Source organism: Octopus bimaculoides, chromosome 7, assembly GCF_046866305.1.
Source record: "Octopus bimaculoides isolate indiv1 chromosome 7, ASM4686630v1, whole genome shotgun sequence".
Lineage (NCBI taxonomy): Eukaryota > Metazoa > Mollusca > Cephalopoda > Octopoda > Octopodidae > Octopus > Octopus bimaculoides.
This window is the reverse complement of record NC_142934.1, coordinates 46,777,694-46,798,364: the sequence shown is the minus strand read 5'-3', so window position 1 is coordinate 46,798,364 and position 20,671 is coordinate 46,777,694. Positions and strand designations below refer to the sequence as shown.

Genomic DNA, 20,671 nt, shown 5'->3' with positions numbered 1-20,671 from the left:
ATAAATTACTGAATATATTTTAGAAATTCACAGAGTCACCGACTGAAACAGATAAGCTTTAAACCAATGATTCTCAACCATTTTTTGCCTATTGATTCCTTTTTTATCCTTTGATTCCTATTTTATTTGAATGAACCCTCACAGCCATTCAATGTTTAAAAGTCCTATTATATTTTTATAATTAAATATTATTAGGAATTGTGTAGAAAAATTGTTAAAATATTTTGTGTTTTGTAGAAGTATAACCAATTTATTGCAGATAAACTCTAACAACAAAATCTCATATGGACTCCTACGGGTCATATGGATCCCGGTTAAGAACCACTGCTTTAAACAAATGGTTGAACTCATTTTACTCTGTAACCCTGTTATGTGACAACACTCCTATTTTAAAACCTACTCATATTATAACTTAATTTGATTCATCATATAAACATCAGCTAACAACGGATATGACTCAGGGGAGTTCAGCTTTCGCCAATGAGCAACTAAATACTTCGTTTAGATTTAGTTCTTCAACATAAGACTTAGTGTAATGAAATTGAAATGGATACAAGGATTATATAAATATCAATATACAATGTGAAAAATTAGAAAATCTGTACTTACTGATAGGTCTTTGAATGTTTCCTTAAACGTAGATTACTGAACTCATGTAAAGAACCTAACACTTGTGGTTCAGCAGAAATTCCTTGAGCTCGAACTTTACGCGGTCCTGCAACCACACATGTTGGAATCGCAGTAGACAGAGGTAGAACAGATTGGTATTTATCCAATTGGCTGCGAAGTTCTTCTATTATGTGATCTTTTTCGTTGAGTTTTTTCTTTTGGTTATGAATAATAATCTCTTTGGTAACTAAAATTTCCTTCAACTCACGCAAACGATCCTCTAGTGTTTCCGCAGACATGTTCTTAGATTTTTCGGAAAGTTAAATATAACAATATAATTCAACGGTTGAATGGACGGTTACAGTTGATGAGTTTCATATATTTAGTGGTGCATTTTATCGTCACCTTTCTTTGAATCCAGCCATAGAAAACGAGATCTCTGCTGATAAACCTACCATTTTCACCTCACTTCTCTCCACAAAATGTGTTGCTTGTAAAAATATTTTAAACAGTAATTTTAAAGATTATATATAATATCGATAAATACAGCCCCTCGATCGTTATTCTTTCCCCTTATTTGACATAATCTCTTTGACACACTTTTTTTTTTCTTTTTTTGAAATATAATCTGTAGAAATTTGGTTCGTTTGTGCCTGTCTTCTTTGAAGCCGTCAGCCGAAGAAATTTGCCTCAAAATATCTAAGCTTTAAGAAAATACTGTTACATATAGATAGATATACAGGTGCAGGCAATTGTGTAATCCCGAGGTTCTGTTTGCAACTACGTAGTTTCAGATCAGAACCCTCTGTGCGGCACCATAGACAAGTGTCTTCTTACTCCTAGCCTCTGGTCGATCAATATCTTAGGATTGGAATTCGGTAAACGGAAATTGTGCTGAAACCCGTCGTAAATATGTGAGTGTGTGTGTGTGTGTGTGCAGACGTATGTATGCGTATCGGTGTGTATGTATTACGTGTTTGTGTACGTATTTGTGCGTGTGTGTGTGTGTGTGTGTGTATATGTGTGTGTGTTACTTTTTAATTTGTGCGCATGTTCATTTCATAAGGTTTTAAGCAGATGTCTAAAATTCCCTTTCTGTCAACATGCCTGTTTACATTGCTATTCATAGCAGCCATATCGAACAGTTATACAGCTTCGACCAACTCGCATCTTGGGTTGTTTTTGTCTTTCCAATGTAACTCCAGTTCCGTAATGGTGATACAGATGATACTCGTTGTTGTTGTTGTTTAACCCCAGGCCAGTTTTGTTCTAGTGGACCGATGATAAAAAACGCTCTAGCTGTGACCATTCAGTTCTAGTGATAATGTTTGTAGTTGGAGTGAACAATATCTCACCATTGAATATCATCTTCGTTCATGTTCCAATAAAATGAATGGTTACCAGGACAACAACAAATAGTTATCTCATGACAATTGTATTTGATTCTGAAATGATAAGAAAAAATAATAGTAAATAAAAATTTCTTTGAGACCGCTTAGAAACACGAACAAAAACGTCAAAACAAAAAATAGGAGTATAAAATAGCCATTACAACAACAACACATCAAATGAGAGAGAAGAACTGAACAAACTGTTTGTTAAAATGTACGCATGTGTGTTTAAGAGAGGGATAGATAGATATAAAGGTAGGTGGCATTTGATGACTTCATCTTACATAACATCCATAGGTGTACTCCCTGAAGCCATGGAAACACTGGTCATTTGCACATTTCTCCACCTGTTTACAGCAGTAATTTATGACAAGCTTTTAATCACATTCGTGTAGCTAGAGAGGCTCATTTGAAGGTGAATTTTCTCTTTACATTTTGTTTCTATGTGAGTTCACATCATTTTAGACCTGACTTTGAGGTGAACTGGCAAAATCGTTAGAGCACTGGATAAACATTCGCGTGGTATTTATTTCAATTCTGAGCTCTGTGTTCAAATCCGAACGCGGTCAACTTTGTCGTTCATTCTTCTGTCTCACTGCGTTCTTGCAGCAAGACCTGCCACGACACTGCTACCAGGTTGTATCGGCTCAAGTTGGCAGCCTTTTCCTTAGATAAACATCGGTGGCGTGAAAAGAGAAGACTAGCATAGATGGATAACCGCCAGTCTAAAACAAAACCACGAATATCTATGAATGTGAGCGCCGGTGTGCAAGTGACCCAACGCCATCAGAATTTGGTGAACTGATCACGAAACTTCGGTTTCGATCTGCAGTTAAAATCCATTTCACAACACTGAAATATGTTTCCATGAATGTTTTCAGAGAATATTTGAATATCAGAACTTCTAATATTTTTCTTTCCCTGAAATATTAAATTGTAGGTGAGTGCTGTAGTCTACTGACTCTTCCTTTGATTTTATCGACCCCCGGAAGAAAGGAAACAAAGCTGACATCGGTAGAATTTGAACTCAAAACAAGAAGAGACATAACTAAATACCACCGTGCATTTTGTTGGTGATTTGACAATTCTGTGCATTCACTGTCGTCAGTTTGTTACTAAGCATTTCTAGCATTTTTTCTTTTCTTTTTCAAATAAAAATGATATGCTTGGCTTAATAAAACCAGGGCAGGTAATCGGCAAACAAATACCTTGCTGCAATTGTTTCGGCTCTTTGTGTTCCCCGTTCAAATTACACCTAGGTCAACTTTGCCTTCTTTCCTCCTGAGGTTAATAAATAAAGTAGATTTTTCTTGTTTCTCTTTCTTACAAATGGGTCTTAAAAAACAGATGCCAACAGGAGTACGTTGTTGTAACATCACTGAAACGAAAGGACATTGCTGTAAAGTGGAGAAAAAAGGATAAATCACATTATATTTGGTGATCTCGAAGTAGTTCAAAGAAAAAGTCTATAACAGTGGGATTTGAACTGCGAATGTAAGTATATAAACACTGCAAGGTATAGAGTGAGTTACCCTATGTCTCTCAACATAATACTGATTCCGAACTTTGACGCAAGGTCGGCAATTTCGGAAGAGGGGGTAGATCAATCATGTCGACCACAGTGCTTGACTGGTACTTATTTTATCAATCCCTAAAAGGATGAAAGGCAAAGTCGACCCTGGCGAAATTTTAACTTAGAATGTAAAGTCGGACGAAATGCCGCTAAGCATTTTAACCAGCGTGCTAACGATTCTGCCAACTCACCGCCTTGTCTCTCTCCATAATATTAACCCTTCGCCTATCCAAAGCATTTTCATAAGTTTGTCCTATTCACCCATGCTTATTTTCAGTGTTTCAGTTATCCCTTGTTTGTTACGTTGCGGCTAATATAATATTTTTCTTTCATAAGTCTCAAGTTACTATCATGATATACAGGACAGGGTTAAATCATGCAATCTTTTCTTCACAAAACATGATCTCAATAGAATTCCCTGTAGGCGGCAACTCAAAGCTGTTTAAATCATGCCAAAACCAGTTTTGCTTTCTATCTTTCTGGGAGCCTCTTCCTCGAAATGTTTGGCCTTGTGCAAGACAAAATCGTTAACACGTTGGACAAAATGTCATGCGATATTTCATTCACTTCTTTACGTTGTGAGTTCAAAGCCCACCGAAATCAGCTTTGCCTTTCATCATCATAACTACGAGAATCAGTCGAATCTACTACCCAACCTTCTCCCAAATTTCATATCTTGTGCTTAAATTAGGAACAATTAAAAGGATTACGATTGAACTGTTACGGCGTCAGAAAAATATCTTGCATGGCAAAAATACTCATAACCTTAACCCTAACTCTAACCCTAAAACCCTAACCCTAACCCTAACTCTAAAACCCGAACCCTAACCCTAAAACCCTAAAGCTAAAACCGGTACAAACGCACGAACGATGTCATAAATAACATTACCGCTGATAGTTGTTATTGACAAACAACGGCACTAATTTTATTCAAGGGAAAAGATCCCATTACACCGCACAACGCTTTGTTGACGATTCACAGCAGTAATTGTTTTCACCTCAATAGACGTCAGTGATTGGTTGAAATTACCGAAATACGACAATTTTTTACATGAAATAACTTCGAATACAAAAATTATTATCTGTTCTATAACACAAAATATACAAGTATACGAAGTTTGAAAGTGTTTCGGTAGAAAACACACTAAATAAAACATAAATAAAAAGTGACGCCCGCCAAATCAGAAAGATCCTCCCGGCCTTCTGAATTCAAGTGCTGTCGTAGCCAGCTTTGCCTTTCATCCCTTCGGGGTCGATAAAGCATAGTACCAGTCAAGTTCTGAGAATGGTGATAACGATTTAACCTCTCCTTCCAGCAAAACGGTCAGCTTTGTTCCTAAATCAGAAACAATTATCACTGGGGGAAAAAAATGTCTCGTGGTATATGTACGGCTTTTTACGTTCTGAATTCAAATCCTGTCGAGGCCAACTTGCCCTTTCATTCTAATAAGGGGGGAATAATTCTAGTTACAATTTTAGAAACAGCCAAAAGAAAATAGCTCAAATTTCGATTCAATAATTTAAAACATTACTTTTAAAGTTATTCATAAATATTTTTGAAAGATTTCGGAATTGAAATTCCTTCCAGCGCTACTAAGCAAACAACTAACGAGCTAATGAGGACGCTTCAAAGTGATCACTTGACCAACCATCAATTGCAACCAAATTTCCCTCAACAGTACTCTAATACCTTTAAATAAAAGAGAAGTGCAAACTGGATGATGATGAAATTCGAGATAGATTGGATCTGAAAAGGTGGAATAGTTACGGTGGGGATATATTTGGTTATAGGTCTGGTCGTTTACGACTGGCCCAGGGTTGAATAACAATAAACAAAACATCTACTACTACTACTACTACTTACGACAGCAATTTAAGAAAAGTCATTTCAGCATAATACGATGAAAAATGAGAAACACGAAAGAATTGAAATTTAAAGAAAATTAAGATTTAATTGATACGCTTCAAACATTTCCCATCATCTAATATCTTAAGAATATCAATTGTGATTTGGTCTAAAATTAAAATATTAGTTAAAACCGACCTTGAGAAGGTAGTTTAACTGTCTTTAATTTCCTGGTTATTTCCAACTTTCTCCGTGGAGTGCAAAGTCAAGTCATGAAGTTTAATATTTTATTTAGTACCTTACTATTGATTTCAAATTTTGGCACTAGGCCAGCAATTTCGAGGGATGGTTGAAGTTGATTACATCGACCCCAGTGCTGAACTCATACTTATTTTATCGATGCCTAAAGGATGAAAGGCAAAGTCGACCTCGGCGGAATATGAACTACGAGCGTAAAGTTCAGATGATGGGCTTAAACATTTTCTCCGGCGTGCTAACGATTCTTTTCTACTTTAGGCACAAGGCCTGAACTTTTTTTTGGTGGGAAGAGGTGGAGCAGTCTATTAGATGGACCCAGTACATAACTGGTACTTGATTTATCGACCCCGAAAGGATGAAAGGCAAAGTCGGCCTCGGCGGAATTTGAACTCAGAACGTAAAGACAGACGAAATTCTGCTAAGCATTTCGCCCGGCGTGCTAACGTTTCTTCCAGCTCGCCGCCTTAGAAACCAATATTATTGTTAACAGAAAGGCGGCGAGCTGGCAGAAATGTTTAGCAGTATTTCGTCTGTCTTTACGTTCTGAGTTCGAATTACGTCGAGGTCGACTTTGCCTTTCATCATTTCGGAGGTCGATAAATTAAGTACCAATTGCGTACTGGGTCGATCTAATCGAGTGGCACCCTCCCCCAAAATTTCGGTCCTTGTGCCTAGAGTAGAAAATAATAATATTGGCTTCAAATGTTGGCGTCAAGGCCAGCAGTTTCACGTGGGGTGGCAAGTTGATTACATCAACCCAAATACTCAACTGGTACTTATTTTATCGACCTCGAAAGGTAATATCTACCTCGGCAGTACAATAATAATAATAATCCTTTCTACTATAGGCACAAGGCTTAAAATTTTGGGGGATAGGACTAGTCGACCACATCGACACCAGTGTTTCACTGCTACTTAATTTATCGACTCCCAAAGGATGAAAAACAAAGTCGATCTCGGTGGAATTTGAACTCAGAACGTGGCGACAGGCAAAATACCGCTAAGCATTTTGCCCGGCGTGCTAGCGATTGTACCAGCTCACCGTGTTGCCCTTGTACCTTAATATTGGTTTCACATTTTGGCACAAAGCCAGCAATTTTGGAGGGAGTGGGCAAGTCAATTACGTCGACTCTTGTGTTCAACTGGTAATTATTTTATCGATCTCGAAAGGTAAAGTCGGCCACAGCAGAATTTGAACTTAGAACGTAAAGACTGACGAAATGCCACTAAACATTTTGCCCGACGTGCTAACGATTCTGCCTGCTCGCCGCTTTGTCCTTGTGCCTTAATATTAGCATCTTGAGTATATCACAGAATTAATGTGGCTCTTGTAAAATATAAAAACATTTATTTCCAAAATTTGGCACATTTGTGGAGAGAAAAAGCATAGCCGAATGGCGCCCTATTTCATTGGCAATCACCCACCAAACAAACAAAAAACAAAAAACATAGTTGGCCTCAATTGGATTCGAACTCTGAACGTAAGAAACTCCTACGTAATTCCAAAATTTAAACGAGTCTGCAAATATGATATTAATATGAGTACAAGAATACCCTGGCAGGTTCCATATATCCAACCGTTAAGCAAGAGATCGCTAAGTGAAAGGTTAATTCACATAAAAATGACGTTATAAATCGTTGTTAACGTTCTCGCTGAGATTTGACATTTATAAATGTTTTTAATGTTAAATAAGGAATGATAAATCAATAAACCTATTTAGGATAATCAATGCTTGAAGACATAATAGATATATTAAATACAGTGGGTACGAACGGCTCTCTAATCGAACAAACTGAATAACGAACGGTTTTTCTGAAGAAAATTAAACTCACATAACGAGCTGCAATTTGATCTACGAGCAGACTACGTACGCGTATAAGTGATGGGAGCCCGTTTGCCAAATGATTTAAAATTTGAACAATTTAGTAAATCCCGTAACAATTTTATTGGGGAGATGAAATTGAATTTTGGTGTATATCAAAGTAAAAGAAATTGTTTGTGATAGTTCAAGTGAATCGATAATTAATGCTGTTGTTTGCTGATCTTTGGACGTATTCTCCCAGTTGAAATGATACTACATTAAAATCGGTACCTGTGTATCATATTAAATGTACACCCACCGTTAGATGTCATAATTCTGTGGAATTGTCTGAGATAAAATCTCATAGACTTGTCTTGAAGCACAGTATGTATTGAAGCGAGACGAACATCGTCGCAGCAGTAACTCACGGGAACAACAGAAGCGTTTCGCGTTTCTTGATGCTTGTCAATGGCGTGTACCCGATTGTCATTTACTTAAACAAAATTCGTGTTTCGATATATAAGAAAGAGGGTATTGTACAATGCTTTGATATTGCGGAAGTTTTCCGAGCTATAGAAACACTCGGTGTACGCAACTCAAAATCGCCATCCGTGTGTCATTGTTACCAGCTTAAATGGACGGTGTGTATACATTAAGTTTAATACATAGATTGAAGTTTTAATCTAATGCTATTTCAATTGCGTACAATAGTAGTGATAGCCTAATTCTGTTAGTGATTATAGTAGCAGTCACAGTTCTTAACGATAGTTCAGTAGACCATGTTGTTCTCTGATTCTTAATGACATTACCTATAACCATAGAGTGAGGAACAGAGACACACGCCATCTTACGGTCAAGTCATACAGCCAACAGATTTCGGTGGAGCTGTTCAGTTTCCTTTAGAACAGTTTCAAGGATGAGAAGTTCAACACAGCCCTAAACTCCTTTCTTTTCTCCTGCTCTTCTGTTACCATATTGTGTTTCGCTGTAATCCATGAGGGATACATTCAAACAGTCAGTGTATGATTTATACATTACTTTCAAGCATGCTATGACCTGTAGTTTTTGGCTACATGCGTTTCCTGGCTTGTACGTGCGATTGACAACCAGTCCGATACGTCAGTCTCAGCATTCATTGTTCTTTTCAACAGGTTATCGAGGGCTAGCGTATAGAATGGTTTCTGCACCAGTAACTGACTATCAGGTCTCTCCCAGGTGATTTCACGTTCGCCAGTTTTACAACCGCCGTTATGAGAGTTTCATTGTTGATATTATTAGTTTTGGAAGAGATGTTTGCACAATATTCACTCTGTAGCAAATTTAACCACTTTACATCACGGTTGCGTTGTTTGTTTACATTCCAGGTCCCTCTCCATAATGACTCTTGAACATTTTGGATAGATTTTACAATCTTGATAATATGACCTATGTTACTGTGATAAATCCATGTGGGCTTCTAGCAAATTTGTGATTGACGGACTTTCGCTCTAGCAAGTGTCTTTTTTTTTTATCATGAAATTGTTCCCTTGCCGGTCGCAGTTTGTGTTTAAGGACAATTAGCTTGCCCATTAATATCTTATGCCGACAGTTTCCATAGACTTTAGATAATCTATAATAAGGTTGCAGTTGCTGAGCAGTGAATTTATTATTTGTTTTGTGCTCAAGACTGTTGATGTGTATCGAAAGAGGTAATCCATTTTGGTTGTTTCTTCTTACTATGAGACCTCTTCTCCCCCCCCCCCCCCCCATTTGTTAGCTAATGGTAATTGTAGCACAATATAGTCTAGCATTCAATGCCCAAAAGTTGGGACTTTTTATCTCTTCTCATAGTTCTTTACCTTCTTCGTTCATCACGGCTAACATTTGGTCAGTCGATTTTCTATTGATTTGTGTGGCAATTGTCCTCTTATGAAATTGTTAATGTGGATGGTGAAGTTTTGGTTGAATTTTGTTCTTAAATGTTCTTTCAGTTGTTTGTATTCTTCACTCATTGTTTTGTTCGAAGGCGACAAGGTTACAGAATCGTGAGAGCGTCAGAAATATTACTTTACTTTACAGGAATTATTCCGTCTCTTTACGTTCTGAATTCAAATCCAGTTTAGGTTAACTTTACTTTTCATCTTTCGGAATCAGTAATATCATATTACTTGGTTCGATGTAATCGACTTATTTCCTCCTTTTAAAATTGCTGGCCTTGTCTCAAAATTGGAAAGAATTATTATCGTTTGTTTGTAATCGGTTATTGCTCACTTCGCTCACGAAATGGTAGAATATACGTCTCAGACGTAAGCTTAGCGCATTGGTCGTGGTCTATATTGTTTACGATCTTCTCGGGAGAAGCCATTGATTTTTAGCTTTACTTTTATTTGCTGTGTGATTCTAATGGTCTGTGAAGACAGCAGAAATCTTTTTTCAACAATGGCTGCCTTTTGTCGCAGTTGTTTGGCCCCTGAAGTTCGAGTATTTGAAAGTATTTTAGATCTCAGTGCTTCTTCATTCTTTTCATGTAAACCTACCGAAGGATCTCGAATTAATACAAGTCCTGCTTCTATTCAAAGGTCTACTGGAATTTATTTCGATAGTACAGTGACCTTCAGCAGCTGCCCCTCTACCTTCTGTCCAACCAAGGTGTATGAAGTAGTTGATGAGTCACCCTTAATCTTCTCTTCTTCACTACTGTTATGATATTCCGTAAATAAAAAAAAAAAGCTGTCTCTTCGCATTTATCCGAAGGTAACCAATTTTATTTGCCGGGCTTAGCCAGTAAACACGCACACACACACACACACACACACACACACACACACACATACACACACACACACACACACAAATTACTTCAGGTATAATGTAAAAACCAATGTTCAGACCCGTGGAGATGTGACTCAACTCCCTTCTTTCTTTCTTTCTTTCTTTCTTTCTTTCTTCCTTTCTTTCTTTCTTCCTTTCTTTCTTTCTTCCTTCCTTCCTTCCTTCCTTTCTTCCTTTCTTTCTTTCTTTTTTCCTTTCTTTCTTTCTTTCTTTCTTTCTTTCTTTCTTTCTTTCTTTCTTTCTTTCTTTCTTTCTTTCTTCCTTCCTTCCTTCCTTCCTTCCTTCCTTTTTTCTTTCTTTCTTTCTTTCTTCCTTCCTTCCTTCCTTCCTTCCTTCCTTCCTTTTTTCTTTCTTTTCTTTCTTTCTTTCTTTCTTTCTTTCTTTCTTTCTTTCTTTCTTTCTTTCTTTCTTTCTTTCTTGCTTGGCCTTCCATACATAAAGGGAAGCGTAATTTATGCGTGGAGGGCTTTAGGATCCCTTGCAATCTCGACCCGATTCACAAGCATGGGCCCTAACTCACGGTCTCCAGCTACATTACTACAACGTTATCCGACTTTTAACAACTTTAGACCTTGGCATCGATGATTTTTTAATTTTATTTTGCCATGTGGCTTCTTGCTGGCATGAGCTTCGAAAATAGACAAGTTTCACCTCCATTTGTGAGACGAATCTTATGTCTTATGTGTAGCCATAATCTTAAATAATTTCTTTTAATTATTTTAGAAACAAATTAACTGCTTCAATACCTGCACTCACAGCTTCTTGCACTTTTACTTTAAGCCAGCCAGCTCATTCTTTATAGCTATAAAACCAGACATTATTTAAACTATACTCACAGGGTATGTGTCTTCCTCGTTACCTTCGTTTATCTTTAAGCGTCTAAAGAATAGATAAGGATTTATCACAAATAACAATTTCCTAACAGGTACATATGTTGATAAATGCACAAACTAAGGCTAACCATTTCTGTATTACACACACTCGTAGACTACAAACGATGCGCACTTTTAATTTCATTCAAATATCTTTCTTTAATCGTTAAAACCGAATATACTGTTGGCTGACCTCTCGCCACCACTATCCCCCACCAAAAAGAAAATGTCGAAGTTGAATCTCTAACGATTTTTCCAGTTTACTTATTATTATTACAAGTTTTTAGTGTTAAGAAGTTTGCTTCCTAAGCAAATGGTTCCGAGTTCAGTCCCATTGCGTGGCACCTTGAGCAAGTGTCTTCTACTATATTCGAGGGCCGACCGAAGCCTTGTGAGTGTATTTGGTAGGCGGAAACTGAAAGAAGCCCGTCATATATATATATGCATGTATATCTGTATGTATGTTTGTATGTGGATATGTATATGTGTGTGTGTGTGTGTTTGCCCCTCCCCCACTTGACAACCGATGTTGGTTTGTTTGCGTACCCTTAGCGGTTCCGCTTAAAGACCGCTAGAATAAGTACCAGACTTTAAAAAGAAAAGTATTGGCTCGATTCATTCAACTAAAAATTCTTCAAAGCGGTACCCCAGCATGGCCGTAGTCTATTGATTGAAACAAATAAAAGATTACGTTTTGTTTCTAAAATCATTGTTTTAATTTCTTTACATAATCAACCACATTCACCACACTACTGAATTTCTGTTTTGGTGTACAGGAAAGGTAAATTAATTAATTAAAAAAATTAAGACAAACGAGTTGGAGAGAGACTGTGAGCATAGTACAAAACGTACGGCGTCTGTATGATATCTGAACAACAGATGAACCGACAAATACTCATGCGCACATTATAAACGAATATTGAGGGTATTCGACTTTTAAAGCAATCATAGAGCATTTATTCGTTGCAGTTTAAATATATATTTTTATGATTAAAAAATACTTAACGTTAAAGCAGATCATTAATCGAAGTATTACGATATATTATAAATATTATGCAAGGCTTTTCTATCATATAATACTTTTGATATGAAAAAAAAAAAATTACAAATGGCTTATATAATATCATACTGTTATATTAATATCATGAATATATTCATGTTTTATAAATTACATATGGCTCTATATTGCTCAATTATATTAATATCATGAAATATATCTTACGTATTAAAATTTTTTTAAATATTGCAGTGACATTAACATGATAAATAAATAGTATATTTTGCACATGATATCAACGTCTTATATATATATATTTCTTTATTGCCCACAAGTGGAAAAACGTAGAGGGGACAAACAATGGGATTAAGCCGATTACATTGACTCCGGTGCGTAACTGGTACTTATTTAAACGACCCCGAAAGGATGAGAGGCAAAGTCGACCTCGGTAGAATTTGAACTCAGAATGTAGTGGCAGACGAAATACCGCTAAGCATTTCGCCCGGCGTGCTAACGATTCTGCCAGCTCGCCACCAGGATGATACTAACCATTTTGGAAATACTTTTTTCTAGTGTGAGCGCTTTCAATTAACTTCTTCAAACACACACACACACACACACGCACACACACACACACACACACACACACACACACACACACACACACACACACACACACACACACACGTAAATAATATATATGACGTTAACATTATAATGTCATATAAATATTTCACTATCGAAGATACATGGCTTTATAGGACGTACTGAGGCAATCAACAAGAGGATCAGCCCACATCATGGGGCCAGAAATATTATCTTTGTTAAGAAGGGAGAGCAGCCAAAGAAAAGATTTTAAAAATGCTCTGGTGATTTGCCTACTATGTCCTGAGACTGCGTGATGTGAATTAATTTGGAGTAGCTGTTGAAATAGTCCCATTACATTTAGAAGATGAAAAAAAAAAAACTCCGTTTAAATTATTTCTGTGCTGAATATACTCCACTGAGGAGATCTAATGAGATCGAAACATGTATGTTACTTTCACCTGACAACCAGATTCAGTCCTAACTGTGCTGTCATTATTTTCAAAAACAATTGGTCAAGCGGATATTACTGGAGTCTTGTCTCTTACTTCTTACTTGTAGATTGTAAACACCCTCAGAGTGAGGTATATTTCGGGGTGGAGTGTGGGAGAAGGGCGGTTCGGATGCAAAGATCATCTCAATCAATTGAAGCTGTTCAGCATCATGTTGCAACACTACTGCATATGTATTCCGTATTTGCTTTGAAACATACAAAAAAAAAAAACTCTCCTGAAGTTTTTCTTTTCGATCCTGTATGTATGAGTGAGTGTGCGAGAGTGAATGTGTGTGTATGTGTGTGTGTGTGCATGTGCATGTGCGCGCCTGTATGTGTTTACGTGAATTTGGCCTGTAGGGCTATAATAATAAGAAAGTAGATGAAGCCTGTACCTTCATGAACCCTGTATTCTTAATTCGTCGCTGAACTCATTGCTGACTCTATCTTTGTTGCACTTCTGCACATGGTTTGTACGGCCTTCATACGAGTTTCTTTAGAGGCTGTCATACTACAGAGTATAGAACTCAGGTCGACAAATGTTAGGTATAAGATCTTTGCTATTCCACAAAATGGAATAAGCAGGACAAGAGGAGACACATGGGACAGGGAGTCACTGATGAGGTCACAGAATGTGTGGCAAAAGAACTTTGATAGACGTATAAACTAAAAATAATACGAATAAAAACTAAATTGAAGATCAAATAAATAGTACATTGGCTAAAATGACCATCCCCACAAAAAAAAAAAATAATAATAATATCTCTTTCAACACGATTTCGCATCAAAAATCTTGCAAAACAAATACATAAAAGTATCTTAGTTAAGTTGTTCTGTAGCTGTTTCGCTAAGAAGGTGGCTCCATTAGTACTTTTTCTTCGCAAGAAGTTAAAACGCATCTAATCTAGATTAATTCACTTCCTAACCAAATTTGCAATGACTCTTTTTGTAACGTCCAAAGCCTGATCCAACAGCTGAGGTTTCGTATTATCCTCTTTTCAGTGCACCATGTCCTTTGCCCTTGCAGCAGTTGGCAAAAACACCTGATTGGTTGCACGACTTAACACCTGATTGGTTGCACGACTTAACACCTGATTGGTTGTACGACTTATTAGCATGTGCCTTACTTCGCTACATATTTTAGTCCCTTCAACGATTATTCCTAGATGATCAACTGCCTTCACTATCTTTATGTCCTTAATTACGTTTGCTATCCCGCTTCTATCGACTTAAATATCTTGCATCTGTGAAGGTTCGTTTTCCTTCATGCATCCTCATTCAATAATTCCTTATAACTGCATTTTCCTATCACTTTGTTTTCAATATCAGTAATAACAAGTGCACCGTTATCAATATATGCACACTTTTCCCCAACATATCTCAATTCTCTCTATAGTACATTGCCTTGTAATCTGTAATATTACACTGGCAAATATTTTACTTTCTGATTCTCATTCTGCCAAGTATACCTGATATTTAGCTTTTCGTTTTGCTACTTAATTTTCTTCTCTGTTGCTCCCTTGCTTTCAGTCTTTCCATGTCTATCTCTTAGATTTAAGGAACCAATCTATTATTCTCTTTACCACTATGTTTACTTCTGTCTAGTGGGGACTTTGCTTCAGTCACTGATCTGATTTATAGCTCACGGCAAGTTATCTGAAAGATAACTTGGCTCTTTAAGCGTCCAAATCTCTTCTTGGTTTCTGAGTTTACCTATCTCTTTGCTTGAAATCACTAACCATTAGTCAATGTTTGGTGGTACATTCTTCAGCAGGGAATGACCCAGCATTCACAACCATTTGTCTATTCCATTTCTTGGTGAGAATGAACATTATCGCGCTTGTGTGTTTACCTGATTTGTAGATGGTCAGGTAGCCGTTCTATTTTCTGAAGCGCGTGTTTATGAATTGCCAAATTATTGATGTCACAAAACGGTATGAACCTTGATCACTTCTCAATCCTCGAGCAAAAACCTATGACCCCCATACACAACATAAAACCCATTTTCATATTGCCCAAACATGTTCTTTAAAGCTATCTGCCACGATAATGAGGTCACTGTTGTTCATTTTGGAGGTAGTCTGCATGAGGGTCTCAGAAAACCTGTCCTTTTGTTCATCCACCTGAGCACATTGTGCAACGTTTGCAAAGTTAAATGCTGTCGTATAATCTAAGCTTGCCGTATTGCTTAATCTTAATCATTCTATTACACACTTTGACTACCTTGACATCGATATAAGTGTTATGTGTGTGTCTGTGTGTGTGTGTTCATATGTATTCAAAACCTCCCTAAAGTTTAGCTTCTAAATTACATATTTCTTATTCACATGGAAGAACTGCATAACTTAATGGATGACATACTTGTATATGTATGTATGCATTAAATGCACGTACACATCCATGGCGGCATATATATACTATACATATGTACATGCAACCTTCGCGTTTTCGAGAAATACTAGATTCCACAATCTCTGGTCTTTTCTCACAGCCTCCACACATCTAGAACATTGGCAAAATCAAATCGCAAAGGCAAGTTTTTACTATCTTAACCAGAAAAGTAGTTCACTACTAGTTGCTAGTCTTTGTGTTTCCCATATCAGAGTATCTTTGACTGACCCGTTTCCACACACAAACATATTGATGATGGCAACTTTGAGTAGCTAAGACACGCTGGTCATTGCGATATAGCCACTGTCACAGTGACACTTGTATTATCGCTACTACAACAGCTCCGCTTCCACGAATCACTAAACTCTGTATTAACTCCTCTTCCTCCCCACCTACCTTCAATATTAACCATATCACTTGTTCTTCAACTTGTCCCCGACTCTCAAAACTCAGCACTAAATAGACCGTTTAGATTTCTATTCTCATAACTTATATAATCCTCTCGAACTTTCTCCTTCCATGTACACATATTTTTGTTTAGTTAAAGATCAACCCTGAATCAATAGATCTTTGGTCAAAGGCGTTCCAGATATGATCTACCTGTCTTTTTAGGGGTGTGTTTATGATTACATTATCTGTGTCCTTCTTAAGTGCTCTATGTCCTGTATATGATTTTCTGCAATTTTAGCTGGTGAAAGTAGAATTTATTGGGTGAATAGGCTTCAACAGACACCTGCTTTGACACTACCATCTGGCCCTAGGGTACCTTTAGCGAAGTTCTGTAGGATAGCAGGACTGATTTGTCGTCTTAGTTAACTCCATCAGCTTTTCCTTGTTGCCTTAAAAGAGACCCGTCGGACGGTAGAACTGATCTGCTACTGTGATTAACACCAGCGACTAGTACTAGGTGTTTTATCCTGCCGGGTAAGAGGATTAACCTGTCACCTTGTTTAACACGACCACCTGCCCCCCTAGGTGTCCTTGAAGATTCCTATCTAAGGAAAGGACTACCCAATTTAAACCCACCTGGCGTCCTTGTGTACCTTTAACGGCGTCTACTCTATTGCAAATATTCAGTGCAATCGCCGGAGTAAATATAATTTTTCAATATCTTCATATATATCACTTCTTACAGTAGTAATGTGTGATCATATCTTTCTCTTTTTAAATCCATTTTCAGTATAGAACAAGGACATTGTAGAGGTCAAGAAAACTGCTGAGGTCAAGGTCACTGCAAAGATCAAAGGTAGTGCGATGATCAAGGGCTATGCGAAGATGAAGACGCTGCTCTCCCTTCGCTAAGAAAGTCATTAAACAAATCGAATAAAATCAGTTCCAGAATACGACTGGCAATTGTATTAACCATTGAGGAATTGATGTAAAGGGACGGAACTAGATAAAACGAAACCTTTGTTCGATGTTCTAACGACTTGACACTTAATAAATAAAACATCTCTCTCTATCACACTTACACACACACACACACACACACACACACACATACACACACACACACGCACACACAAATATATATTCGCATACACTAACACATATATACCTATACAGTATTTACGTATATTTCCATTTATGCTTGTATGTATGTATGCATATGTATATAAGTGTGTGTGCATGCGTGTGCATAACGTGTATGTCTATATATGTATGTGTGTGTGTGAAGATAGATAGATAGATAGACAGACAGACAGACAGACAGATAGATAGATAAATAGATAGACAGACAGACAAACAGACAAACAGATGGATAGATAGATAGATAGATAGACAGATAGATAGATAAATAGATAGACAGACAGACAAACAGACAATCAGATAGATAGATAGATAGATAGATAGACAGGGAGGGTAAGTGAAAGGAACCACCTGAACCTAGAGTTCCTTTTAGCAATCGAACTGGGTCTAAGTCTTAAGGATAATCTCCAGTTTTTACTCACAAGCTTTCGATGAGCTGAATGGACTAACGGATGCTGCTCGTTCTTTTCTCAGTATCTTTTCTTTTACTTGTTTCAGCCATTAGACCGCGGCCATGCTGGGGCACCGCCTGGAAGAATATTTAGTCGAATTTATCGTACTTAACGTACTTATCGGTTTCTTTTGCTGAATCGCTAAGTTACAGGTGCGTAAACACACCCGCACCGATTGTCAAGCGGTGATGGTGGTAGTGGTGGTAGTAGTAGTGGGGCTAACACAGACACAAAGACACTCACACACACACACGTGTATGTATATATATATATATATATATATATATATATATATATATATATATGTACACACGACAGGCTTCTTTCAGTTTCCGTCTTCCAAATCCACTCACAAGGTTTTGGTTGGCCCTCGTCTATAGAAGATGACACTTGTCCAATTGTCTCGCGGTGGGACTGAACCCGGAACCATGTGGTTGGGAAGCAAACCTCTTACCACACAGTCACGCCAGCGCCTAAAGGTAAAAGAAGCTCTGTTTTGCCGAAGCGGTAAGTTACAGGGACGTAAATACACTAAGCAGCGGTAGGGGACAAACACACACACACACACACACACACACACACACACACACAGACGACGGGCTTCTTTCAGTTTCTGTCTACCAAATCCACTCGCAAGGTCTTGGTCAGCCCGAAGCTATAGTGGAAGACATTTTCTGAAAGTGCCACGCAGTTGGACTGAACCCGGAACCATGTGGTTGGTTGTGAAGCAAACGTTTTACCACACAGCCACGACTGTGCCTATATTGAGTTGTAATACCGTAATGTATAATGACATGAAATGAAACGTGGCCATACAGACTGCCTTATGTTTAACCACACTACATAACAGTGAGCCAACGAGGGAACTTCTACGTGGTCGCCCTACAAGCTAGAAATAACAACTTACACTCTGTCATGTTTTGTTAAAGGACGGATCGGAAAGTGGTGTTCAAATGGCACTATGACAGTAGAGAAAATAGATGGTTAGAATTCTGGTTCAAGTACCACATATAACCCTCTTAACTTCTTTCTTTTTTTTAATTTTCGGAAAATCTTTGAAGTTTGTTTTTTACTCACGGGAGATCATATGGTTATGCAATAAATAAATAAACAAATAAATAAATAAATAAATAGCACATCCCACGACCACCTTATACCTTCCTCGTTTCTTTGTCGCTCTGATATGCATTGATGTTTTTCAATATTTTTCTCCCCATAAACACGTTTTATGGAATGATGATTCACCCAGGGGTGGTTCATTGCTGAGATTTAGGCAAAAATTTCCGATTGTCCGTTTCTTAAACTCTGATTTTTAAAACGACAATTCGAAAAAAGAGTGGAACTTTTAGGATTTATGAGAGGTGGAGGTTTAAAAAAAAAATTAATGTATATATATAATCGTATGAATTCTCGTGTGTACTCTTTTACTCTTTACTCTTTTACTTGTTTCAGTCATTTGACTGTGGCCATGCTGGAGCACCGCCTTTAGTCGAGCAAATCGACCCCAGGACTTATTCTTTGGAAGCCTAGTACTTATTCTATCGGTCTCTTTTTGCCGAACCGCTAAGTTACGGGGACGATAACACATCAGCATCGGTTGTCAAGCGATGTTGGGGGGACAAACAGACACACAAACATATACACACACACATACATATATATATAACCATGTATACGACGGGCTTCTTTCAGTTTCCGTCTACCAAATCCACTTACAAGGCTTTGGTCGTTCCGAGGCTATAATAGAAGACACTTGTCCAAGGTGCCACGCAGTGGGACTGAACCCGGAGCCATGTGGTTGGTAAGTAAGCTACTTACCACACAGCCACTCCTACGCCTGTAGGAGAACACAAATTCACAATAACTTTCTGAAAATTCGAAAAAATCTAAAATGTTATGAGGGGATATATAACGGTGTTTAAGCCAGAATTCCGCCAATAGACAGTATATTGAATGAGGTAAAGTCAAGCAAAATATATTGCAGTATTTAGGTGCCACATTTTACATACGGAGGTCAATGGATCGGTCATCCTTCAATAATCGACGAAAGTACATATCAGTGAAGTACGGGGGCTGATTTTATATTCCTATAAATTTAGGGCCGTCGTGTGACCGACCCTTCATACTCAGCTCTAGTACACATATATGATTATAAGGACCTCTAGACATATGGGGAACCCCGGGCTACTATCTAGTGTGCTCTTGTCTTAAGACGGTACTGCTCAAAGCATCTTAGTCGTGAAAGGGATTATATCGGAATAAAAGAGAGCTAAAAAAAACAAAAAACTCTTCACTATAGGTTTACTCCATCAGGAAATATGTCGTCGATAAAGCCTGTACGCGGCTACGCGACCAGCTAGAAATACCAATCAAATTCCCCTCAAATAACAGCATCTTAAAATTGGAGATATATATTGGTTGATGTAGACCTAGATATAGACTATGTCAGCATATAGACTTATGTGCGGATGTGTATGTGCTTGCATGTCTGTGTATGTGTGAGTGTGAGCGTGTGTGTGTGTGTGTGTGTGTGTGTGTGTGTGTAAATATATACGCGTGTATGTATGTATGCATGCATATCTGCATGTGTGTATATATATATACATACATACATATATATATATATATATATATATATATATATATATAATACAAATAATATGTGAGTAATGCATATATACGTACATGTATGTACATGCATATATGTATATATGTATATGGATGTGTATGTATATATGTCTGCATTATGCATGTGTGTGTGTATGTATGTATGTCTGTATGTATGTACATATGTATGTATGTACATATGTATGTATGTATGCATGTATAGCTAAGTACACTACATGACAAAGAACTCCTTTAGTTCTCTTTCAACGGTCCAACATGTTTCAGGAGTTAAAAACACTATCTCAGTGTTTGTGTGCGCATGTGCGTGTATGCGCGTCTATCTCTCTATATGTATGTAAGCACACATATTTCTCACTGTGTCTATCCGTTTGCGTACTTCTGTGCTTCTATGGTAATGTGAACGTATGTATGCATTTATCTATCCATGAGTTGG

General features: G+C 37.5%; 1 protein-coding gene across 7 annotated transcripts in view; it reads right to left on the bottom strand.

Annotated features, from left to right (window-relative positions):
* Nucleotides 1–20,671, bottom strand: part of LOC106880808 (cGMP-dependent protein kinase 1) — a 170,886-nt gene that overhangs the window by 144,028 nt on the left and 6,187 nt on the right. For 4 of the 7 annotated variants that reach the window (XM_089355251.1, XM_089355253.1, XM_052969494.2 and 1 more), the window contains one exon: nt 610–2,054. In XM_089355251.1, the coding sequence (XP_089211377.1) occupies nt 610–908 (299 nt within the window). In that variant the 5' untranslated portion in view covers nt 909–2,054. Of the gene's footprint in view, nt 1–609; nt 2,055–11,126; nt 11,170–17,580; nt 17,688–20,671 lie in introns of all 7 variants that reach the window. The other 3 variants (XM_089355255.1, XM_089355256.1, XM_089355252.1) reach the window with 2 other exon arrangements.